This window comes from Pyrgilauda ruficollis, unplaced genomic scaffold, assembly GCF_017590135.1.
Source record: "Pyrgilauda ruficollis isolate IOZ18807 unplaced genomic scaffold, ASM1759013v1 scaffold50, whole genome shotgun sequence".
Taxonomy (NCBI): domain Eukaryota; kingdom Metazoa; phylum Chordata; class Aves; order Passeriformes; family Passeridae; genus Pyrgilauda; species Pyrgilauda ruficollis.
Genome location: NW_024526600.1, coordinates 7,495,706 through 7,520,957, shown reverse-complemented (window position 1 = coordinate 7,520,957; position 25,252 = coordinate 7,495,706). Strand labels below are relative to the sequence as shown.

At 45.4% G+C, this 25,252-nt stretch overlaps 3 protein-coding genes across 4 annotated transcripts in view; 1 reads left to right on the top strand and 2 right to left on the bottom strand.

Moving 5' to 3' along the window:
* CRYBG3 (crystallin beta-gamma domain containing 3) overlaps nt 1-7,483 on the top strand; it is an 82,586-nt gene extending 75,103 nt beyond the window's left edge. Inside the window, 4 exon segments of the mRNA XM_041480178.1 lie at nt 2,816-2,939; nt 4,186-4,344; nt 4,605-4,764; nt 5,270-7,483. Coding sequence (XP_041336112.1) covers nt 2,816-2,939; nt 4,186-4,344; nt 4,605-4,764; nt 5,270-5,358 — 532 coding nt within the window. The 3' untranslated portion in view covers nt 5,359-7,483.
* Nucleotides 7,484-7,633: 150 nt separating this feature from the next.
* RIOX2 (ribosomal oxygenase 2) lies at nt 7,634-18,809 on the bottom strand. 2 transcript variants are annotated; one of them, XM_041480179.1, is made up of 10 exons: nt 18,559-18,809; nt 15,702-16,137; nt 14,513-14,632; nt 13,833-13,961; nt 13,010-13,113; nt 11,134-11,236; nt 10,671-10,836; nt 10,195-10,283; nt 8,898-9,008; nt 7,634-7,875 (listed from the first exon to the last, which is right to left on the bottom strand). In XM_041480179.1, the coding sequence occupies exons 2-10, from the start codon at nt 16,131-16,133 to the stop codon at nt 7,714-7,716; spliced, it is 1,416 nt and encodes a 471-aa protein (XP_041336113.1). In that variant the 5' UTR covers nt 16,134-16,137; nt 18,559-18,809; the 3' UTR covers nt 7,634-7,713. The 2 variants fall into 2 exon arrangements, with proteins under 2 accessions (XP_041336113.1, XP_041336114.1); XM_041480180.1 differs by having other exon boundaries at nt 7,634-7,872; nt 18,559-18,808.
* Nucleotides 18,810-20,816: 2,007 nt separating this feature from the next.
* The window catches only part of GABRR3 (gamma-aminobutyric acid type A receptor subunit rho3), a 29,279-nt gene continuing 24,843 nt past the window's right edge, over nt 20,817-25,252 (bottom strand). The window contains exons 8-9 of the mRNA XM_041480242.1: nt 23,420-23,616; nt 20,817-22,510 (exon numbers count right to left, since the gene is read on the bottom strand). Coding sequence (XP_041336176.1) covers nt 22,208-22,510; nt 23,420-23,616 — 500 coding nt within the window. The 3' untranslated portion in view covers nt 20,817-22,207. The remainder of the gene's footprint in view (nt 22,511-23,419; nt 23,617-25,252) is intronic.

Below are 25,252 nucleotides of genomic sequence, written 5' to 3'. Positions count from 1 at the left end.
ATGTTTTCAGCCAGGTTTTCAGCCTCCACACCCACAGCAGCAACAAATAACTTGCAGAGTCTCATCCTGCAACTGAGAGTGGCTGGAAACTGCTGTTCTCCTAATGGGACACACATTTCCTATGTTTATGTTTGACCTTTCCCCACCTTTCCACACGGGCAAGGCTGTAATTTTCTTGAGAGAATAGAGAACAAGCTTCCCCACAGAGCTTTGCCAGTTCACAACAATTCCCACCATTTGTGCCACTTCCAGCCTGAACCTTTGCTGAAAATGCAGAAGTGTGTGTTGTCTGGAAATTCAATCCTTTTGCCCCAGCAGTTGGCTGAAGGAAGGGCGATGGCTTTGGGACCACGTGGCAAGAAATCACAGGAGAGTGAGTGCACCAGGCCAGCCCCTCCTGCACCTTTCTGCTCATTTTTGGGTGTCCAAGCCAGGTTAGGTGCTTCCCTGTCTCTGGGGTAGGTTCAGGGCAGAAATGCTGGGTTTCCTCTGAGCTCTTTTCGATGCTTCCTGCGAAAGAGAGTAAAGATTTTCCAAGGATGGTGTATCACAGCTGTGGAGCCTCCCCCAGCTCTGGCTCAGGTGAATGCTCTTTGCAAAGCAGCAGCTCAGCAGCAATGGGCAGAGCTCCATCCCTTGCCATGGCTGGCTTACACTCAGCCTTTGGTCTGGCCCTCTGCATTTCTCCCCTTGCCTTTCTTAGGCTTTCCCATCAAAGTTTGCAAAACCAAAAAATAAATGTGTGAGGGAAAATACGGCTTTTTTTGAAAAGGGATGGGCCCTTTTCAAAAGGGTTTTATTAGTAAAAATTCTCACAAGTTTCATAAGGAAAAATTATACAGAGTTAATATACTTTTTGCTCTAAGCTTATGTGCAAATTCACCTGTGCACTTGGGTTTCAGTTCTAGTGCCCTTTGGTCCTCTTCTTTGTGTCTGTACACTACTGAGGAAGCTCATCTTGCACTGATGCTTGTTTCATCTCAAACACTTCATGCTTGCCTTGTGGCTTTTTTCCTGAGCTGGTGAAGCATAAAAATCTGTTCTGAGTTGTGAAAAATTGTGTTGCACAGCTTCACTAAAAGCAAAGTAAAAATCCTTGAGGGGGAAGTCTGAGCTGAGTTGAACTGTGCAAGAGATTTTTGGTGTGTTGATTTTTAGTGTTGATTTTCCATTTTCATTGCTCCATGTGCTGTGTTAGCCACAGAACACCACACCTGTTAAGTAAAGTATATCAGTGTATTTTACAGTTCACAGGAGACTTCCACAGCCTGTCCCCATCCCACACAGCAGACAGCTAGCCTAAAGGCTGGGGGTGTCAGGTGATTGTGGGATGTCCTAGAGGGTTTGTTTGCCTTATCTGGGATTCAGAGTTCATGAAGGCAGGTTTAGAGGGGTTTTTGGTTCCTGGTCCCAAAGCCTGCTGTCAGCTTTGGGCAAATAGCAAAGATTTATGTAAATAGTCCTATGGCATCTTGCTGCCAGGCTTAGCTGAAAGGCTCCTTCCTGAGCCAGCTGGGCACCTCAGTAAGGCACAGTAAGTATATCTGCAATCTGCCTTGGCAACGGGTGCTGGGGTTCTCTGAGAGGTGGCACATCCTGTGTGAGAGCAGAGATGGGATTTTCTGTGTCACTGAATGCCAGGAGCCCGACCTGGCTTCAGATGGTGGTCACTGTAAGTCTTTCCCCTCTCTGTTCCCTGTAAATGTTTGCTTTGAAACTGCATTCCACGTGGGGCTGTTCATGCTCCAAGAATAATGTTAACAGGGAATTCTCAGTGACTTGACAGAAACCATTGCTAGGAAAAAGAAGCCAGGAATGTGTTCAAAGTATAAGGAAGGCACAGGGGTGCTCAGGCTGCCCTGAATACCTGTTAGTCAGGAGGTGAGGACTTGGTTTGAAGAAACAGGGACCCAGCCTCATTGCCAGGCACAGCTGAGCCTCCATGGAGGCCCGAGCAGGGCTGGCTCTCAGCTTCTCTGAGCTGTGGGCACTGGGCAAAAGCAATTCCAGGTGCTGTGAGGCTGTGGGTGTTTCCTCACTGACTCAGGGCACAGCCATCCCTCGTGTTCCTGGCAGCTGACCTGTACAGCAGGTAACCTGGGAAACCAGCACTTGCTTTGTGCTCAGAGGAGTTAATGAGTCAGGCATTTAGGAGTCACTGTCCACACAGCAACGTGCTATTGATACAGACAGAAGGGATCTGTGCTCCTGAGGCTGCCTTTGTCAGCAGCATTTACTGAGCAGATGCTCAGATAACAAGGGGTCTGTGTGAGCCAGTGCTTTAACTGGGTGTCACAGGACTCAGCCACGTCCATGGTGTATTCATGACAGGAAAATCTGCTGCAGCAGGGTGTGGGGGTTGGAGTGAATACCTGTAATGTGTTTTCAGACAAGTGAAATTGTATAAAAAGCTTTAACTGCAACAAAAGCATCAGACAAGATCCTCTTGTAATCAATGTGCACAACCAGGCAAAGCTGCAAGTGTGGCTCCCTAGTTTCCTGACACAGGCCTGGCTGAAACCAGCATTATTCCCATCTGGGCTCATGCAGAGGTTCTCCTTTTTGTGGGGAAAAAAATGGAGGGGGAGAGGGGAGATGGGAAATGTAGTTTACAAATTTTAGGCAGACAGACAGAAAACAGGTGTGGATTCCAAGAGAAGACAGTCATCCCACTGAAATGGATGGCATTTTGCAGCACAGAAAGAGAGGCATCACTGTGGAGAGCTTTGGGGGCTTCCAAGAGCACAGCTCTGACCTGCAGTTTAGTTTTGCTGTGGAAACAAGTGCCCTTTGACATTCTATTTTCTGTATCCAGGTGGATTGCCTACGAGGGATGCAATTTTTTAGGCAAGCAGATTCTGCTGGAGCCCAGGGAGGTGTCAAACTGGAGTGAACACAGCGGCTGGAAGGTGATAGGCTCCCTTCATCCTGTGAAGCAGGTACTGTAAGGCTGAGTGAGGAAAAGGGGTTTTATGGACAGGTATCAGTTCTACCATCCAGCACACTGGGGTGTGTTGTACTCCTTAAATCAGGCCTAATGATGACAGCCAGAAGGACCCACTGAAGATTGCTGAAGCAGAAAATGCCTCTTGCAGCAGTTACTAAGATCTGTGTTAGGTTCCTAAAGGGAAATAATTCCCAGTTTCTTGGTGCCAAGTTTTGTTTTTCTGCATTGCGTGTTCTGTGGATGCTCTATTTTTACATTTTTGCCATATAACAATATAATGAGGAAACCAGTTCCACACTGGCTTGTTTCACAATTAACATAAATGGAAACAGAGCAAATTTTATTGTGCTGTAGCCTGGTTTTCCAAAAGAGGCAAAGCTCATGCAGTTCCCATCAGGTTTTCTCTCTCTGTCTCACCCCAGGTAATTCCAGTTTCAGTCTCATTCAAAGATTCAGGTCTCTAAACCACAAAGAGTAACTAAACACTGTCCTGATACAGGTTTTGTTTATGGATGCTTGGTGGGACAGAGGCCTTATTGTCTGTAGCTCAGGGTTTGTTTTAATGTGGAAAAAAAGGAGATGTAAAGCTCCCAGGAAAAAAGCTGTGCTGGAGGAGTTGGGGTTCCAACAGAGCTGCCCTTGATAACTCCCTGCTCTTTATTTGCACTGCAATCAGTGAGTAACAGAGCAAAAGGTCAAACCCTGCAGTAGTCCTGCAAAATCCTCTTTATTTTTCGAGTAAACCAGCAAACAGGGATACCAGGTCAGTGCCCTGTTTTCCATGTATGTTCAAACACAGTGGTGCATTTCTCTGCCATATATTCCAGTTAGTGAGGGCTGAAGTTGCTGGGTATGTAACTCAGTAAGTTTTGTGTCCCAAGAATTAAAAGCTTGTGGAGTACAGCCCCTTTACTGCCCTTGCAACGAGTGAAATGTGCTGAACTAGGCATATGTGCAGATCACAGGAATTAGTTCTATAGCCATAATTACATTCTCTGCAAAAAGACCTATCTGCCATTGCTGTTTATAGCTGCCCATCTGCATGTGAAAAACCACTTACTGTGCTTCACATGCACGTTGGTTTCCAACCAAAAAATTACTGAACGTCCTCAACTGGGAACAAAAATTGAACGTAGAGTTTAGAAGACTGATGGAGGGGAGGAGGGTGGAGGGGAGGCCCTCTCACATCAGTTTTCTTGATCTCTGTGTTGTAAATCTCTTCCCTGACCCCCTTGCAGCCAGCAGTGTACCTGAGGGTGAGGAACAGGGCCCAGGGCAAGTACCTGACCGTGGCTGGCAGCCTGGCAGACATCCGGGCGACCTCGGTGTGCGCGGCGCCGCGCAGCCGCAGCGACTCCCAGCTCTGGCACTACTGCCGGGGGCTCCTCAGGTCCAAGGTGAGTTTCAGAGTGGTTGTCCACTAATGCTGCCCTTGATGGTCTGTTATTAGTATTTAAAAAAAAAAGCTGATGGTTTAACATTCAAAAAATGAAGGAACAAAGATCACTGCCTTTGATCAAGTAGCTGGTCGGGTGTTGAATAATCTGTTCCTCGCTTGCTTCCCATGATTTACTGCCATATGCTCAGTGCCTGAGACAAGTCAGGCACAGAACTGAGCCTCTGTGGCCTGGATCTCACTGCTCTGCATGTTTCTTAGGCCAACAATACCTGTCTGGATGTCATTGGGGGCAGAGACGTGCCTGGGGCCAAAGTCGCCCTCTGGACAGAACATGGGAGGGACAGGCAGAAGTGGAGACTCAACGAGGATGGAACCATCACTTCATACCTCAGTGAGCAACTGGTGCTTGATATTAAAGGTATTGAAAAACAAAAACACTCAAGCTCACAGGTTTTAAGTGTGTTTTTTGATTAAGGTTAACTTCCACAGTCCAGCTTTTTTTTTTCCCTTTGTACTTAAGGTGAGAAACTGAGTCCTACCTTTCCTGTCCAGTTGCTTGACAGTGGGACAAGAAACAGCAGGGCAGGGAGGAGCCTTTCTCTTTTGATTCCAGAGGTTTATTTTGGTCAGGTGAACTGTTGTGCCTTGGGGAGTTAAATAGTGCAGATGGCAAGAAGTGCAAGTTACAGAAGACGAAGTGGTGAAGGGAAATCAACCACAGAATAGCTCAAAAAGAAAAAAAGGAGCTGAAAAACGAGGGCTGGTTAAAATTGTCATTGCTCAGTTGCAGATACCAACCCTCTACCTCATGGAATTCCTGTTTTTCAGCTGATTTTCCTACTTAGTCACACTTCTCAAAGATTGTGTATAATTTGTGTATTTCTTTCAGAAGCTTTTCCTTCATGATTTTCTTTGTTTTTAAGGAGGAAATTACTACGACAAGAATCACATCATTATGAATCAGCCAATAGAAAACAAACCTTCACAGAAATGGGATATTGAAATATTGTGAGTAAAATCCACCCCACAGATGGACTTTTTGTGGGCTACCAACACGTAGAGGGGGAAAAAAGAACCCAACTACTGAAGTCATACACCACTGGAACCATAAGCAGCAACTCCTCTCTATTTTCCTTCGTGCCAAGCACCAGCTCCTGAAAGAACTGAATTTTGCACAAATCTGGAAGATGGGAGGTTGATCCTATGTCTCTCTGCAGGGAAGCTGATTCTGCAGAGGCTGCTCCTGTGAAAGCCACCATTACTCTTCCTCTGAAGTATGAAAGGTAAATGCAAAAGAGCAGGCAGAGGTTCTGCAGCATGGGAAGTGCAAGAGATAAGAAGGGAAAGGCTCTTCAGAAATGCAGTCTTTACCTTTCTCACCCTGCTGGAAGCTCACTGAGGAGTGAATGCACTGATGAGCTTCAAGGAACTTGAGCTGGGCTTTCATGTCCCAGGTGAAACTGTTCAGGCTCCAAGCGATCCTGAATGATGTCTCTGATTAAAATGCAATTTATTTTGTTCTTAAAGACACCTTTGAACTGGAATTCCAGCTCAGCATGTGAAATGAGGCAATACAGGGGCCTTTCACCCCCTAAACGATACTGGTAAGCAGCCTTTGTCTTCTCTGCTTTTAACAGCACCAAAACCAACTCACCTTGGTGTGTATTTCCAAAGGTGCCAGCAGCCTGCACTGCAGGGCTGGCTTCATGTTCCCAGAGCAGCGTGGGGACATCAGGGCACCGTGGCACCAAGGACAACTGATGGTCACAGCTTGGAGTGCCAGGACTCTCAGTTTCCACACTATGCAACCACACTATTGCTCCAACAGAGCCAGACCTCACTGACTGCAGGTGGTGCTTGAAAAGCTTTTCCTGGCTCAGCCACAGCCCCTTGGAAGGCTGTGAACACCTGACAAGAGGAAGAGGAGTCCCTCAGCTCCCCGGCTTCAGCAGCACTAAATTCATCTTCATTGAAAATATTTTTTTTCCAGCATTTCTACATTCAGGGTATGTATTTCTAGGACTATTTAAAGAGTTCAGGTTAGCTGAAGACAGATATCTGAGATTCCAAAAGCTATGCCAGCTGTGCACTCAAACAGGATCATCCCCAAACAAAGACAAAACTCTTAAGTTTGCCCTAGAAATAAAATATATGGATGTCTATTTTTGTATGAAATGGAGTTCTATATAGTACTATTTAAAAAAAAAATCTACTTGCACTTACTGTTTTACATTCTAAAATTATCAGAAATCTGCTGTTTGAGTAAGATCCTCAAATGTATGTATATATTTTTTCAATTAAAGCACTTGTTAAGCTTTTTTCCATATAAGCCAGTGCATCATGTGTTCTGCATGTGATTTTCCATATGAAATTTTAAAAGCCTGTGTAAAAAGTTGTAGTTTTTTAAATGAAGAATGACTAAATCATACTTGGTGTCTCAGTGTTACATAACAAAGTAAAGCAGGCTTTTGTACTTAAGAGACCTTGAATGTAAAATGCTTAAGCATGTATATTTTAACTGTATAAAACTTTTTAGGAGAAACATTTTGCTGGTTGGTTTCTTTTTAAACAAACTAAATAATAGTTTTCAGCAGATGTTGAACACATTCCTGTAAAATATTTCTTTTCCAGTGGCCAAAAAGGGGGGATAAGTATATTGAATATGTGGCTGTGCTGTTACATGAGACTGCATATTAAAAATCAATGAAGTATTAAAGTAACTGCACCAGACTCATCAAAACCCACTCCAGAGAATATTGAAAATATAGATTCCAGCTAAAGGCTTTTGGGTTGCTTTCACTTGAAATTGGTGCTGAGGGAGGTAGAGGATAAATTTTATTGTCTGTTTATTCCAGGGATGGCAGCATCTGAGGGAAAGAGGGGTTTTCTTGGGCAAAGCCTTCCCCCTGTGGGACCAGCACACGCAGCTTTTACCAGGAAGCTTTTGTTCTGTCAGGGCAATCAAACAGATTTGCCTGCTGATGAACTTTACAAATGAAAAAAAAAAAAACAAGTTAATGTTTTATGCCCAAGGTTTTGGAGCCTATTCCATGTATAACTTTAGATGTCCTCCACATCCCACCAGCTCTCCAGAGGGAGGAGGACACCACAGCAGTGGGGGTACTTAGGAGTGACTTCATCCAGCCACAGGCCTGGAGCTGTGGCTCACTTACCTGTTTTTCCCAGTGCCCATTTTCCCAAAAGTGTGGAAGGACAGCTAACATTTGGCACCAGAACGTAGCCAACATATTGCAATGCTTTGTTAGCACTACAAACCAGAGGCTGGATGGATTAAAAAAAACCTAATTTAATAAACCTTGGTCTCAAGAGATGCCTAACAGCCAGGAGCAGCTAATTCACAAAAGCATCAAAGAACTTCAATCAGACATTCAGTCCAGAGTGACAAGGCAAGGTTTTCTTTCTCTGCATCTGAGGTAAGGTGAAGCTCTTTAACAGTAACAGTGCTGCTGCTCCAGATCTGCCTCAGTGCATCCAAGTATGACAAAGGGAAGCGCAGCCCGTGAGTCTGCTGGGGAAAAGAGACAGAAAAAACCCCCTCAGCAAAGTGCAGTGACTTTGTTCCACACCAGTGTGTGAGGCTGTGGGGAGGGAGCAGCAGGCATGTGCTCAATTCCCGCAGCACACTCCTGTTCCTGAGAGCAGCCCCCAAAAGATCCAGTTTTATCCAGACCAATTTTACATGGAAGAGTTACCTCTATGCTGTAGCACATTTTACAAGGTAGGGATGTTTATGGTACATGTGACATCCTCCTCTGGTTTCCACACAGAAGAAAAAAAAAATTAAATTTACCCTCTTGCTAACCCCTTTCCATGATTTTAGCAAGGTCACAGAGTTTTATTTCTAGCTGACACATGCAGTCTTTGGGCACAGAAGCACAGAGGACCTTCATTCCCAGACTCTTTTTAAGGGCAGGAAGGAAGGTCCTGGGATATGTTATGTGCAGCTCAGGTACCAGTGTCCAGCCTCAGCTCTAAAGGAGCAGTGAGATTTACCTCCCAAGGAAAATAACAGCCTTGCAGCAGTGGCCAAGCCAGGGCCAGGCTGTGCTCTGTTCTGCCTCTTTGGTGGAGCAGTGCAGACCTGAATTACATTTCAGAAGAGCGAGTTCTTTACTCCCAGTGCTGACTGCCCCAGGCTGAAGTGAGCAGCCCCACAGAGTGTTCCAGTGGTTACAGGAGCTAACACAGGTTTAACATGAAGGAAATGAGGTGCAGGGATCCCCATGGAATGTCTGCTACATCTGCAGCAGCCTCCAACAGGACCTGCTGAAGGACACACAAGAGAAGCTTTTAGTTGCTCCAGCAGCTTTGCTAACTGTGCCACAGGGCATGCACAAGACATCCCATTAGCATCTCAAATGTTTAATTAAGCAGGAGATCACATTACTTAGTTCTACTATTCACTGCCTGTGTTGCAGCTTCAGCTCATCCTGGTACACTGGGAACGGGCTGAAAAACTCTGGGTGCTGAAGAACACAGCCAAACACACAGTGGTCAGATAAATTTTGGGGTGCTTTTGCAGGAACAAACCTGTGCCAGGCCGTCCTCACTGGCAGTGTCATCCTCTGTCCCCATCATGTGAGTTTCCCTCCTGTTCTTCAAGGAATGATACACATAAACCATGTCCCTGCGAATTTCATCCTAAAAGACAGCAGGAAGAAAATGGTCACAGGTCATCCACACCCTCACACTCACCTCAGTCCAGGGCCAGCTCCTTAATTCCATTAATTAACTCATTAATTAACTTCATTAATTACTGGACACTGGTACAGCAAGGAAAGCAAGTCACCTTCTCAACTGAACAACCCAAGAGCCACCTCCCACAGCAAGAAGGGACTCTCCAAAACACCTCTGAAAATCTATTTACTACTTCCTGCCTTAAAGCCGACCCTGCTGGAGTCACAGGACTGATGCTGGGTAGAAAACCAGGCCATTTAAGGCACCTCTCCTGAAAAGTCTCAATGAACAGGTGTGCATCAACAAATCTCCAGTCTGAGACTGATCTGTCTCTTAAAAGTCACATGCCCATTATCAATCCTTGGCCAAGGTTATGCAATAAAATTGGAAAAAAAGTTTCCAAGCCCTACAAAGTGTCACAGCAATATGGACACAAATAAAACGGAGGAGAAAAATCAGAAAGTTTTGGTATGGTTTTTTTGGAGGGACACATTCCACTCATAAAGAAAAAAAAAACCCAAAAACAACCAACCAAACACCAAAAAACCCAAAAAAACTTTTACAAGATAATCCCATCCTCTGTATATGTTTCCCCTCCCTCATTTTTGTAAAAATTAAGATAACAAAAGAGCACTTGTATGATTTCATACTAATAAACCCTCACAGATAAGCAGCAGCGTAAACACAGAATGATGCACAGTGCCAGTATCTATGTTGTGGAACATTTTATAAGTGCCACTGTCACCCACTCAGGTACAGAGATAACTCAGTAGTGAAGACTAAATGCAACCAAGATAATTCCCTCTCTTCAGGAACCCTAATTTTATAACTTCTTCATGTTGTTAAATACAAATAATTTTGTTTAAAAATCTATTATCCAGAGCTAGAGAGGCCATTTTAGCTGCTGTAATGACCCACCCCACATGATTCAAATAAAAGCCATAGAGAATCACAGACAATATAATTCTGTAGCTCCCTCCAGAAGGCTGGAATGTGCTCAGCAAACAGCCCCAGGATCTCCTAACAGCAATAATGGGATGCAGGATCCAACCAAGCAGAACTGCACAACCCTTTTAGCACAACAGAGCAACAATTCATGTGCCTCCCACTGCCCACCCCAGGCATTCAAGGAGGGGCTTCTTATACTTACAGCATTCTCCTGATCTGGTTCCACAGTGATGATAGCATGGTCTCTAAACTGCAGTCTGATTTTGCTATCTATTTTTGGCAATTTCCCACCTAAGAATAAAAAATTCTCCCTTAGGAAAGGAAGAAAACCAGACATGACACAAATTGAGGCCCCTGTGCACTACCCATTCTCTCATAGATTTTTTGTTAACCTGTGTTTCCACAGCCACAAGTTCTCAAAAGTGTGGTGGAAGGAGCAATGAGAAAGATTTTTAAATTCTAGGATAACCCTTATTGTGGTCTAAGGAAAACAGGTCATCTCTCCTACCAGACACTGGGAATTGACCAAGAGAGGTGTGCAAGCACACACAGAGCCAAGCACCACACAGAGCTGGGCCCAGACTGTGATCTTGGCCTGCCAGGAAACGCTGCAAGTTTTAAGAGGCAGACTCAGGCACTACCACCACAGCAGCCAGTTTTGGGGAGTCCAAACTCTACCTGGAGTCAAAGGATCAGAGTCACACCCCAAGCACGGCGGCAGCCGGTGCGTGATGAAATCCTTCTTCATGTCGGATGATCTCAGTTCCCTGGAGTGCTCCAGACTGTCTGCAAGCCTTCTCAGAAGGCTGCTCAGCTTTTTGGTGCAGTCAGCTGTGTTCACCTGCTAAACATCCACAAAGGATTCCAGCTGAACAGACCAGGCCTAAAGCAGTGCAGCAAAGCAGTGACAATCTGAACACTCCTCTTTCATCTCTGCTTAGTCCCAAACCAAGCTTCATTTCTTTCACACAAGCTGTTCACATATCAAAGCTGAAGCAGCAGGACAGGACCACCAAAAGGAGGTCCCACAACAATTCACAGCTTCACTGACTTAAAGATTGAGAAGCTTGGCCTGACAGAACTTTTTCTGTCTGACAGATCACCTGGATGCACCATTATTCCCTGAGTGCCACCTACTAACCATGAGCAGTTGCCTTGGAATGCTTGTCCTCAGTGCCACGTCCTCTTTTGCTGTATCAAACACCAGGCCAGGAATTGCATCCAGTAAGAAATCTCCCCAAGAGCTGAAGGACAGGAAGAAGAAAAAACATTACTGAAATAGTTACATTGAAATAAAATACACATCTTTTTTTTTTTTCCTAACTAGTGTTAAGATACAAAATAATTATTATAGTCTCTTGGCTTTTTTTCATGTCTACTCAAATGTTTCCCTGTCTGCCACCCAGTGGGAAGAAAGAACTGTGGCCAATAAAAGGAATTGGACATTTACTTCTTGTGCTTCTCTTGACCCCAGTTTCCATCTGCCAGCAAATGCCTTCAGCTACTCAGTGCTTTTCCAAACTGCCCTGCTTATCCCACACCTCTCTGCCTGCTGGAATCTGCTTCAACAGAGATGTCCTTTTTGTCTTGGTGCCTAAAAATACCTGCAAGTGCTACCTCCACAGCTATTTTCAAATCCTCTTCAACTTTCCAAGGAAATGTTTCCACATCATACTTCCATCTACAAGCCAAATCAAAACACCAGGACTGCTGCTTATTTTACCTACACTTGCTGACAGCAGGGCCAGAGGAAGGCTCTTACACTTCACTGCCAATAACCTTAATGGATGATGATTGCACTTTTTAGCTTTGGAAGAAGAGCAGTCTTGAAGCTTTTCCTGCTCTCTGCTCAGCCATGGCAGACATCCCCAGGGAATGTGCTCCTGACAAGTCACGCACTGGGCAGGCCCTGGGCTCCTGCAGCCGTGGAGGAACTGCACTGACTCCACACAAGGCTGCAGATCTCCAGCAATCCCATTAGAAGGAGCTGAATCCTTGGCTTCCCAGCACTGCCTGGCCAATAAATCAGAAGCAGCTGGACAAGGCCTGCTGTGCACACTGCCCACAGGAAGAGTGACCAGCAGCACTGACACCTGGGCTTCCACAGCGGCACAGCTGGTGCTCAGAGATTCATCTCAGTTATCTAAAATATGCCCAGACTTGTTCTGCCCAGTTTTGCAGCTAACAGAAATCCTTCCCCAATTCCTAAGTGAGGCCAATAATCCAAGCCCAGCACCTGAGATCTGATTAGGTGGCAGTCACAGCATTTTTCCCTGTGTGATAACAATGTTTCACTGGAAGGACAAGGACCTGACCTGTGTCAAAAGAAATCTGACTCTCATGCATGGGGCAGAAAATTAAAAGCAGATTAGCAGAGAATATCTGCATGGAAGAATCTGTCTGAAGAGGTGTGGGTGACCATCAAATACAGGAGGAAACCTGATGAAAGGAATAACCCAAGGCTCTTTATCTGGATTATGAAATGAACAGCAACTTCAGCCACTGGTGAGGGGTTTTTTTAAAGACAACAGTGAGATTGCAGATGTAACATTGTCTTCCACATTAAAGTCTCCAGCTGGTAAATAATAAATAAAGCAATTAAGAAGCAATCAAGCTTGCTGCATGAAAACCTGGCAAAGAGGGTGCTCCAAACAACAATGGTCTCCCTCTCCTCCCTCCCCAAACACCAAAACTTCAATTACTGCTACCTCAACACTTAGATTTTGTCCCTAACAGCAGGGCACTATGTAATAGTGGGGTATCTACCTCTATTCCATGTCACCACATCTCTGGGGGGAAGCTGACATGCCCTATCCCTGTGATACCCACAGGAAAACAAACCACACAAGGGCTGAATGGGGTGAACACAGGAAAGACCCAAGCAGAGCTCATTATAAGGTTATTTTTTTGAGAAACAGGACATGACTTCTTTGAAACACCAGCTTCAGGTCTGTACTATTCACACACATCATCTGGCAGAGGAAAGCCGTACAAAACACGAAATAAAGAGAAATTACTTGTTTTGGTAGGTGCTGATGGTCACGTGTGTTGAATAGGAGATCCCATGAGGAGTGTCAGCCTGGTGAATAGTCCCTCTTGGGAAGTACAGTAAGTCACCTGGCTGCAGGAAAATGAAAGACAATTGATACATTTAGGTCACCTGGTCAAACCTTACTGCAGTCCAGAGAAAATAACTCTGAGCAGACAGACTGACAAAACATGTTCTTCAAAAATCATAAAACTGAGCAATTCTCCAATGTGCACTTTAATAACATAAAGCACTCTAAGCCTGAAGTCCAACACCTCCAATTTTCCAACCTACTGTCAATATTTGCACTACAGCTGTCTGCAAACACGAGCTTTTAACATGCTACAACATGCACAGTCCTGCTGAGCTGCAGGAAGGGGACAAAGAATCAGCTGAGATGAATCTGCTGGGAATTTGGTCAGATCATATTGAAAGAAAAGGCCAGTGTTTCACATGAAAAGTCAGTCCAAAAATTTTACTTAAACAAGTAGAACCTTCCTGCTCCCTTATCTTCTCACCTATGTAAATTAAATATCTCCACATAAAATAATATAGATCAGGGAAGCTGAGACAAGAAATAAGTGCAAAGCACATGAAAATGCCTCCACAAAGGAAAAAAAAAATCAGTTTACTCATGCCTTTTCCTATAAACACCAGCACAAAGAGAAAGCTCATAAAGCAAAACTGATGAAATCTAATTCCATTTTAACCTTATGGTCCTTAAACTTGGTCACATCAGCTACTTCTAAGAGCCAACCAAGCATGATTACTTTTCACAGCCCAGCCCACCTGAAACAATGAAATTATGATACCTTTAATATGAATTCATGTGTGGGACTCCCAATCCTCTCTTCTGGCTCAACGTTGTACTCCCGAGCCAAAGGCACCGTTGGTTTGTAGAGCCGCCAGTGCTTCTCTCCTTCCAGCTGGAGGATGAACACCTGCAAAACACCATGAATCCAAATTTCCTGGGGGGGCTAAGGAAGCCCTGCTGCCCCTCACACATCCAGCTCATCAGGTGTTTTAATTTATCCTCTGACTCGCCAAGTCTGTGGAACCAAGCCAGAACCAGGGACAGAAATAGTGGCAGAGGTTGCTTTTCTGACAAATACAGGTTTTCCCCTTCCCTGCTCTCAGCTACTCCACAGCACAGCAAATACAACTCCTTTCACATCACCTTTTAGATATCTAAATGTACAAATTTACATTTGAACTAAAGTCTTGTGCTCTATTTAGAGACAACAGAGTTGTGAAGTGTGATCTGTTTTATCCTGAATTTCAAAATCCCTGTTCCTCTCCTCACTTAAACTTAGCCATTACTATTAGTACAAAAATATCTAAGGAAACACTTGGAAGTAATTACCCTAAGTTTTCAGTGGAAAAGCAGAACTGTCTAGAATGTTTACTGGGGGGAAGAGGTGGAAGCACACACAGAGGCACCCACTGCCAGGAGCTCACAAAGGATCTCACAGATAAGGTGGTGCTGTCCTACCTCAACATCATCGTAGTGAGGGGGAAGGCCCTGAGACCCCCGGGGAGTGATGTAAACATTGGAGCCCACCAGAGACCCAAAGTAACACTCCAGCTTCTCCTGAATCTTCCACAGCTCCTCCTATTAAAAAAAAAAAATGCTGTTAGTACTGAAGAGCTCAGCCAGGCCTGGCAGCCACCAGGCCCATCACTGGGGAAGAATGGTGACATCCCCACAGCAACACACAGCCTGGCAAGCAGCTTCTCCTCAAGGCAAGCACTGCACCAGCAAAGGAGATCTGCCACGAAAGGAACGGGTAAGCCAAAAACTCTGGTGCATCAACAGAGTACTGATGTTTTCTCTCTTCCCTGTACCAACTTCAGGCTGCAAAACCAGGCAAAAACGAGGCTAAACAGAGCAGAATGAACCACCCATCATCCCATCTGCATCAAAGAGAGAATAACACAAAGGTTAGACACCTTTTACAAGTGACTCCAATTGCTTGGGAATATTCAAGCACAAACTTTACTCCACACCCAACACATGACAGGGAAAGATCAGGAGATGCCAACAACTGAGATCAGTCAGTGATACTACATGTGGGACTCAGTTTATTTGGGTCTTATTTGGGCCTTACACTGTGCTGACACCTTGGGACAAAAAAGGACTGCCTAAATCAAAGTACCTACAAGTATCCAAGTCCTTTACAACAGTGCAGCACCACTGTCTCCTTCCCATGCCCAAAGACTGAGGACACTCAGCCGAAATGGGGTGGTCACTTCCACAGTGCAATTCAGTGCTAATCCATTGGCAAGAATGGTGGAGTGTTCTGGAAATACTTGACATGCTTTCACACCTCATCCTTGATTAAAGGGAAGTGGTACAAAACCCCCTGTTTGCACAAGGAAAAAGTGGGGCAGAAGAGATAATTTAAGCACAGATGCCTAATCGTCATATATCTATTTAAAAACTACTCTTAATATTACAGAAAAACATTATAGCATGAATCACACTTTGCTCTAACTGAAACATGATGGCAGTGCAGAAGTATGAACTGTTTTAATACAGTTCATGTAAAGATTCCAGCAGGTCATCAATGCCAACCTCCCCTGGGGGCAGATATGAAGCCATGTCTAGTGCCACTCAGCAAAAGCCACACCACACGATGATGCAGGCATTAATTGCATTAATTACAATTAAACAATCCCACCTTAAATCTCTGAGGTTGATGAAACTGTATTGTTGCCTTTTTCTGGTCAAAATCCTTCTTCAGCTGCATGTAATTCACTCTACCTTCTTTATTTAAAACCTTCTTTTTCCCATTGACACACCTGCAGACATTCACATCTCGCCCGTAGTGCAGGCCTTGGCTGCACAGCTCCTTCAAGTGTGACAGCTGGAACAGGGACTGGTAGTAAGCAGCCACCTGGACATCATTTCTCTGAACAAGCAGTGGCTTCTGCTCCCAGTAGTCCCTGAAAAACTCCTCTTCTTCGATGGGAGAGATCAGGCTCCTGAAGAGGCTGTCTGGGCTCTCAAAACTCAGGAGCGACGGAGAACCAGCTGTGTCCAGCCTGGGCCGTTTGCACTGAGCCTGTGCTTCCTTTGCCACGTCTGCAAGCTTCCCTCCTTTCTTGGGCATCTTCCTGTCCAAGGGGAGAGAAGCCCAGAACAATCAGCCAACAATACAATGAAGAGATCACCGGCCCAGGGCAGCAGCTCTTGCCCTAGCCAGGAGGATATCACAGGGTATTGGGAACAGCTGTGGCTTCAGGGGGTCACTAATTGCTCCCAGCAGGCCCCCACTCCTCCCCCAAACCTCAGCAAACTCCACAGGGCTCTGCTGGAGCCACTGCTCACAGGAACTCACACCTGAGTTTACACTAAAGAACATGTGATGGAACCCAATGGATCACTGCCAGTGCAGGAGCCCACCCACACAAAGAACCTGCGGGCAAGCGGACATGTAAAAAATTATTTTTTTTAAAAATCAACTCAGCTTTAAGAGATTGAGTGGCAATATGCAGAGTGAGTGGAGAGAGGAGGCAGGATCAGAAACTTGTATTCTTATTACACTTCCTTCAACAGTACCACTTTACAAAAGAGGGAATATTGTTAGGCCTTTCTGTTGATGCTGTGTAATTACTAAATCTACAAGCTTAAAACTTGTAAAATGTACCAGTTTAAAAACCAAAATGCCAAGATTTCTGCCAAGCTGTCAAACTTTGTGGTTTATACAGAATAAAAATAATTGTTTCATACAAGTACAGATATTTAATTTTAAAGCTGAAAGTCATTTACTTTGTTTTTCCACAGTATGTTGTGCAGAATTATGCAAGAATAAAAAAGTCAATTCACAAATGGTTTAGCTGCCAAGTTCTCAGGAAAGCTGAGGCACAAACTGAGTTAGCAGTAGGTCTAAACCATGTGCAGACAGACTTGCCTCGAGTCTGCTCCAGCATTTCCTCCCCCAGAGCAGCCTGGGGAGCTGAGCTCAGCATGCTGAGGATGAGCCAGCCCCAAGCCCTGGAGCAGCACAGCCTGGCAGCCAGCTCTGGGCTGGCCAGCCCAGGTGACTCTGGGCACGTCCGAGGAGCCAGAACAGGCTGATGCTTTCACTTCCAGGTGAAAATGGCACCTTTACTCCCAAAAGCAAATGCTGTCAATGTACCCAGATGCTTTTACTTGCACAGATGCCTTATCCTGAAACACAAACTCCAGTTGTGGGTGGTGTTTCCAAGCAGCAGGAAGTTCTCCTGTGCAGCAGGACACCCTGCTGATCCCCCAGCTCCTGGGCAATGCTTCACCAGCAGCTCCTGGAGCTCCTTCAGGAGTAACCTGTGGTCACCTCAGTCCTGCAGGAGGGAATTCACATCACCACCTTCCCAGCAGGATGGACATTCCTAGCTGCAGGAAGCCACTGTACTACATGAGGCAAGGGAATGTTTAAAAAAAATTAAAGACTGAAAATTAGTCCCTGGTTGGCAGCAAGATCTGAAGATGCTGCTGGCACTAGGATCTAAAACTGGCATTCCCCAAATGTCAGGAACACAAATGTAACCAACCCTGAATTGATGGTTTTGAATTCCAGGCCTAAAGCCATCATTTCAACCTCTCAGATCGCTCTAATGAAGTTAAATTCACATAGGTACTTTTCACAGAACTCTGCTTCATTTACACCACGTGCTTCTCTGTAGTGTTTGGTTATTTACCACAACTGCAAACCAAGGATTGGTTTGGGTTGGAAGAAATCACCTGGCACAAACCCCCTGCAATGAGCAGGGACATCTCCCACTCGATCTATTTGGTCAAAGCCACATTCAACCTGGCCTTGAACACTTCCAGGGATGGGGCAGCCCCAAATTCTCTGGGCAAGCTGCCAGGGCCTCACTACCCTCACCAGAAAAAATCCTCCCTTGTATCCAATGTAAACCTACCCCTTACAATGTAAAACCATTCTCCCCTGTCCTGTTGCTACAGACCCTGGTAAAAAGTCTCTCTGTCACAGCATTTAAGTACTGAAAGGCTGCAAAAATATCCCTGGAGAGCCTTCTCCATGCTGAAACAGCCCAGCCTGTGTTCACAGCAGAGCTGCTGCAGCTCTCTGATCATTTTGGTGGCATCCTCCGGATTCTCTCCAACAGCTCCCGGTCCTTCCCGTGCTGGGGACCCCAGAGGTGGGTGCAGCTCCCGGGGTGGGGTCTGACGGGGCAGGATCCCCTCCCTGCCTCCCTCAGGCTTTGGGAGCAGCCCGGGGCACCGTCGGCAGCGCGTGGCCGGCTCCGGTCCCGCTCTTCAGCTCCCCACACGCCCAGCTCCTTCCCGGCAGGGCTGCAGCGAGAGCCGAGCAGCAGAAGGGGCCCGCTCCGCCTCGCTCGGGGACAGCTGCTGTCACCAGTGTCGCCAGCGCCACTCGCACAGGGACACAAGGCGCGTTCCCGCTCGGCCCGGCAGCGCCGGGGGAAGCAGCGGGGACACAGGCGGACACGGGGCGGCTCCGGGGACACGCAGCCCCGCCGCCAGCCCTCCCCTTCCTTCCCCTCCCGTTCCCGCAGCCCCGCACTCACCCCGCGGGCGGCAGGGAGGGGACGGCCCGGCCCGGTCCCGCAGGATGGGCCCGCTGGAAGCGGGGCGGATCCGGCCGCGCTGGGTGTCACGGGAGGAGACGCTTCCGGGCGGCCGGTAGGAAATGCAGCGCTGCTCCCGTGTTATTCCTGTGTGTGTTCCGACGGGAACGCAACAGTGTCTTCGCTGAAGTTGTTCGGACGATTAAATTTTGATTCCTGCACAAAACAGTGTCTGGGCTTTAGTTGCGCCATCTTTTCCTGAACCAAAATCCCTTTTCCGAGTCCCTCTGAGGCTCTCTCAAAGAAATCTTCAGAATGTGTACCGAGCACATGAAAACTTCCAGAAGTATTTTTAATTACCTTTACTAAAGAGGCCTGTTAATGGTTTAGTTTACGTTGGCTAACGACATCAGAAGATGTTAGGTAGGCTTTCCTAAAGCTTTATTCTTGTGTACTGATAGTTTGAAGAACCATATAAAACCTTTAAGAATGAAGTAGCCCGGACCTAAAAGTTTGCATCACCTACGCTAATACCCACAGGATGTTTTCTTATTACAGATGGGCGTAGCAGCAGATGTTAAAAATAGTGAGGCCACATCCTGCACCTCAGCTGATGACAGAAATCGTGACAAGCTGTTATTTCTGCTCCAGAAATCCACAAGTACCCTCAGCATTACTGCCTGAGTGCCATCGGGATGAACGCTCACCAAGCATGTATTTACATAATGCCTGTGGTGCTTTAACTCGCAGTAAATGTTGTGGGATATAAAACCCACGCATGGGACTGGCTGCAACACCAGCAGGAATGGAAAATACTCGTGAGTACCTTTTTAAAGACTTCCGTGCTGGTCTGCAGAAACAAATTGACTGAAAGTAGTTATTACCATACCTGGCAGGAAGTTAACACACACTTCAGAGGGTCATGGGAGCTCAGCCAGCCCTACAGCACCCTCTAGACAAGAAATAGTTTGTTGAAATACTGTTTGTTATCTTTTACTATTTATACAAGCAATAGATTTTTTTTAAAGCATAATTTATCCTGATATCATCCCTGTCACTGCATTAAGAAAATTAAAATTATAAGCTTTGCTGTAAAAGCATGCAGTTAAATGTCATCATCATTTACAAGAGCATGTAGTGACAGGACAAGGGGGAATGGCTTCAAACTGAAAGAGGGGAGGATTAGGCTGGATATTAGGAAAAAAAAATCTTTACTGTGAGGTTGGTGAGGCCCTGGCACAGGTTGTCCAGAAAGCTGTGGATATTCCATCCCTGGAAGTGTTCAGGGTCAGGTCTGAGCATCCTGGTTTAATGAAAGGTGTCCCTGTCCAGTACTCTGGGTGGGAAGAACCTCTGGCCAATGGTTTCATTCACAGCTGAAAGTAACAGCAGCTTTCTCCACCAAAAGCAAGCTCTGCAGCTCTCTGGCACCTGTACAGATGAGTTAAGCATTGCCTGGAACGCAAATGCAGGCAGAAATTTTAAAATTTTCCTCCACACCTCCACATGAGGACCAGTTTGCTGCAGCCTACACAGGGCTTGGGCATGCTGTGCTGCAGGGCTTCTGCTGCTGCAAATCCTGCAAGGAATTTAGAAAAGGGAACTGATTTGGAGTCTTTTCTCCATTGGAGGCTGAGGCTTCACTGTTGGCTACACAACAAATACTTTTTTCTTGTAGGGCAGATAAATGTGTGAAAATGGTGTTGTGTTAGTTCATGTGAAAAGTTTAGAAGACACATTGCACATCTGGAGCAACGAGATGGGATCTTCTCAGGCAATCTGGAACATCTGTGCAGGATGCCTCATAGAGGCAGTGCAGGAGCAAGGCTGTGATGGTGTATTTTTATATACATCTGCTCAGCTTGAGGTCTGGTGTGCTGTTACTGCTGCCAAAGCCTGTGTGTCCTTTGGCTTTGCATTCCCAGCATTGTCATTCCTGGTATGGTTCTGCTTTCCATGACAGGATTTCCTGGAAAAGAATCAAAGCTGTCTCAGCTATGACACATTTGTTTGGCAGCGATCTGTCCCACTCACTCTGTGAGATTTCAGTCACTCAGCAGGCACTGTGTCACCACTTCTGCAGCTCTGGAAATGGGAGCTTGACAAATGCAGCTCTTTGAAAAAGTTAAGAGACATCACCATGCTCTGAACAAACAAGATGGGAGCAAGAAAATAAGAAAATTGAATGAGAAAAAAAAAAAAAAAAGTAAGTAAATAAAGAAACCAGAGAGTGACTTAGGCTTCCAAATTTATTCCCACTTCCTTGACCAAGCATTTATCTTGTGACACTTTTTGTCACCAAATGATCATTTTGAACTTCAAAATGGTAATTTTTATCTGACTTTGTAAATATAAACTCCACTTATGAAATGAAAGACAAACCCAAGTAATTTAGTGGAAAATGCTCCTTATTTGGGAAAGTTATAAATTATTCTTTTCTGGATGGAGCTGGGAAAACTTTCTGTGTTTATCCCTGAACATCTTTAATTCAGCCTCCTTAGCCTGAACCTAAGGATATTTCCATGCAGGATTCATCTGAGACTGACAGGTTTCCTGTATGTGTCTTTGTTTTGGCACAGCTGTTTCCTTTTATTTCCTGGAACTATGCTGGGGATCGCTGCTGCAAGGGGCAGATGCAGCTTCTCCTCACTGCAACATTCAATCTCAAAAGCCAAAGCGAGAGGGAGGGAGGCAAAACCCCAAGTTCACATGCAACAAAAAGCAGAAGAACCGAAGGTGTGGTTGGTTTGTTCTCTTGACAAAGTTGTCTAAAATCTCTGTCTCAAAGCCTGTGTGTCTAAGCCAAAGGGTTCTGCAGGAAGCAGGGGATTACAGCAGGTGGAGGTGAGGCAGAGGTGTGTGGGTGACTCCTGAAGGACACAGCTCGTGCTGGGGATGCTGCTCATCCACCTGGGAAGTGGCTGCAAGTGCACAGGTCTGGGATGTTGTTCCTGTGCTGCCTCAGGGACTGGTGAGCTAGGTTCCTCAAAACAGAGGTGCCATGGAGAGTCACGGACAGCTGACAAGGGTGAAGAGTCTTCCTGAAGTGTTGCTGATGCACAGTCTACAAAAGCCCCAGCAGCCTGGCTTCCTGCTGGTCCCTACTGCACTGCCAAGCCATCATTTTCCCCCTGGTTCCCATCCGAGGGCAGAGGCTGCTGAGGTGCACAGGGGTTGCCCAGGAAAATTGGAATGCAGGAAGGAGACAAGGACAGGAGCTATCCCAAGGCTGTCCCAAAGCAGTTGGTGTGGATTGCCAACCACAGTGGAGCACAGGTGAAGGACAGAGGGGCTGATCTGAGAGGAAGTGTTGGAGTGCAGACACAGGGCAATGGCTCAGGTGGGAGCTGCTGTCTGTTCAGGAGGGTGACAAAGGGCTCCCTTAGTGAGCACACAGCTCCTGTGCTCCTGCAGTGGAGCCTGTGCATGGGATCACCCCGGTGAAGCTCTGCATAGTCCAGTTGGAAAAGAACCCAGACACGTGAGAGTTTTTCATGAAGAGTTTTGCTGCTGACCAAACCAGCCCAGGTCTGATGCAGAAGTCTCTTTTGGAAAACTGTAACCTTTTCCTCTACTGCTGTTGCATTATTTTTGAAGTATGATGCAACTCTCATACACAAAATAAAGTCTAGCTTATAAGCATTTTTGTTCATATGTACAAACCCCAGTAAAAAAAGTTGAACACAATATATACACTGGGAAATATAATCCTGGAATATGTGTCAATAGCATGATTGTTCTGCAAAATAATCCTGCCCACGTTTCCCTTCAGAGATCTCTTCCTCTTCAAGCGAGGTGTGTCAGCATTGGAGATGTTGGTTTGACTTGCCCTGGTCTCACTGTCCTCACAGGGCTCTGGGAAGGGACTCAGGTCCATGTCCTCATCCGTGTCGTGGTAGCAGCCATCGAAAGCCATCGCTTGCACTGCGTCCATGCTGTACATTCCTGAAGCCTGGCAACAAAGGAGAGTTACTGTGTGTCTAGCAGGAGCCTTTCTGGCAAACCATAAATGAATAAAACAGAAGATAATGAAAGCTTCCCCCTCAGTGTTGAGCATGTGGAGAACAGGGCTGTCCCACAGTATGGCTCTCTGTGGGGCCTGCCCCCTTGAGCAAGGAAATGTCATCAAATGTCATAAAACACACTTGTCTGCCTGATTATTGCCAGCTGCTGGCTGGCAATTCGTGCCTCGGCTTCTGAAATAGAGGAATCTAACTCTCTCCTGTAGGTCTGTGTTGCTGGAGTTGTGGGAAATTACTTCAAACATTTCTGGGAGTAGGTTTTTGATGGGATTATCCAATCATGTGAGCAACATGTGCATTCTTTCTGTGCTCCTCCCCTCATGATATTCCAGCAAATGAGTTTACAGAGGGGATATTCTTCAAGCAAAGGTTTTAAGTGAGAGCTTCACAGAAAGCAGATGTTTAACATGTGGCTATATCTGCTTCAGGCACACTTTTCTAAAAATTACCTTGTCATTCATCTGGTCTGCACAAAAAAAAACCCAGGAAACAGGGAGAAATATCATATGAGGGCATGCTGAGGTCTATTTCAGAGACAGCAGAAATGCCTTGATTGATAGGTATTTGAAAATAGAAGGAAGGTTATATTCCTCTGAAGGGGAAAAAGGGGGGCAAAAAATATCCCTAACCTCTGCCACAAGGGAAAGGAGAGAAAGCACAGACCTTTCAGGATCTCAGAGAGGAGGACACTTTGTCTCCCTTCACCCAAGTGAAAAAAAAAAGTGAGATACAGAGTGGAGACAGAGATTGTTACTGTTCTGTTATCACAGGGGTGTATCAGGACTACTCTGTGGCTTGCATGATGCTTTCAGAAGGCAACAAAACACAGAGGGTTGTACCTTGCCCCTTTTTTTGAGTTGTTTCCTCTCTTCAATTGTGGTGAGATAGTTCACCGCTGCATACTCGATGACTGACAGGAAGACAAAAAGGAAGCTGATCCATAAATACACATCCACAGCCTTTATGTAAGACACTTGAGGCATTGAGGCACTTACTCCTGTCATGATGGTGGACATTGTCAGCACTGTAGTTATACCTGCCAGAGAGAAGAGAGAGGTTGTCACAGTTGTGGCCAGCTGGCTCTGTTGAGCTCATCAGCACTGCTTGGACAGCAGGGCTTTGTGAGGGAGTGTGACTGACACCCCCTCAACTCCCTCTCACGGGCTCTGAGAAGTGGAGTGAACCATGAAGGACCCATCACACACAAGACTGAGAGCACTAAATCATCTCTCTGCTCAGAATGGTCACTGAGCAGCATAAGGAACACGTTTCTGGGACAGCTTTGGGCACTGCCACACACAGGTGAAAGCTGTGGCCATTCCTCACTTCCCAGAGCCAGGGTTGCCACTGCACATTTTCTTGTCCAGGAAAATCACTAAAGAATCATTTTCCCTCCCAACCCTTTCTCAAATTTCACTTCTTGAGAACAAATATCAGCCTCTATGTCCCTGTCATAACTCCACAGCTCTCTAAAAACAATCTAGGATAAATCTAGGATAAAAATACTACAGCCACTGAAACTAAGAAAAAATTCTTGTTTTCCTCAGTGTGACCAGAATTTCACCCTCATCTTTTGAATCTCTGCTCTTACATCAGCTATTCATCTCATTTTGGTTTGCTCCAGCTCAGGAAAAAAAAACAATATCCAACTCAGGCTCTGCTTTTAAAGAAATCAGTGTAACTCTGGAAGTGAAAACACCTTGGCATCTGTGAGACAGCATTGTCAGCTGCAGCCCCTTCCAGTTCTACACCCGTTCAAGTCCACTGGAACATACAAGAATTTTCCCCCTACCCCTCTGCATCTTCTTTAGTTTGAAGGATGGAGCTTGAAATACACCATATAAGAGGAAATGAATGTATTTAATGTACATATACTCTAGGCCAAGGAGCTAGTCTTATTAAACTTTGTTGTTAATGTTTCCTATAAATTATGTATGATTATGCTAATGAAATGTGCTTTATTCATGGAACTCCTGATGCATAACCTTCTGCAGAAATCCATACATAAAAAACATGATCAGCAAAACCATCTTGACAACATTAAAAATTGCCTACTGAGAATTAAAAAGTTATTTTTAAAGATGAAGTTAAATCTCATCTAAATAAAAGGAATTCATAGATGCATTAATAAAAGTAGGTAGGAGATACCATAATTTTTTTACAGATTAACAAAGAGATTTATATCTCTTATATTAATAGCTTTAGACTGTGCCAACAGAAAGGGACCTGAGTGGCTACACTCCTATTTTTTCTAGATTGATATAGTTACAGAGAAAAATGAGGGCTTTTTCTCTTGTCTAAGAAATATGGTAACATACAGTTGGCTTCTGGGATGAGCAGAAAGAAAAGAGCTTCTTTATTTTAACCTGACAGTTGCAGGACTCAGGTACATTATGGTTGTATCTTAACAAATTCCCATCAGATCTTCAGGGATCCTAATTTTTGAAAAAATGTACTCATTCCAAGGCCATCAGCATTATATTCACAACAAAGACAGCCTTGGAGTGGCATCCACTGATTCACCAGTGAGGAAAAAAAAAAAAAACCAAACTTCTATAAAAACCACTGTAATAGGTCCACTTCTGCTGAGCTGAGGTGTTCAGAAGTTTCTTTTTGGCTTCCACAGAAGATTGTGTGCCTTGCACAGCTAAGACACCAAAGCAAACATTTCT

Bases quoted from the DNA above. Each gene is read 5' to 3' on its own strand.
- RIOX2 (XM_041480179.1), bottom strand. From the start codon at position 16,133: ATGCCCAAGAAAGGAGGGAAGCTTGCAGACGTGGCAAAGGAAGCACAG. The intron at 14,633-15,701 runs GTGGGATTGTTT...TTTTTTTAATAG, and splicing joins ATCAACCTCAGAGATTTAAG to GAGGAGCTGTGGAAGATTCA. The intron at 11,237-13,009 runs GTAATTTCTCTT...CCTGTCCTTCAG, and splicing joins ATCAGCACCTACCAAAACAA to CTCTTGGGGAGATTTCTTAC.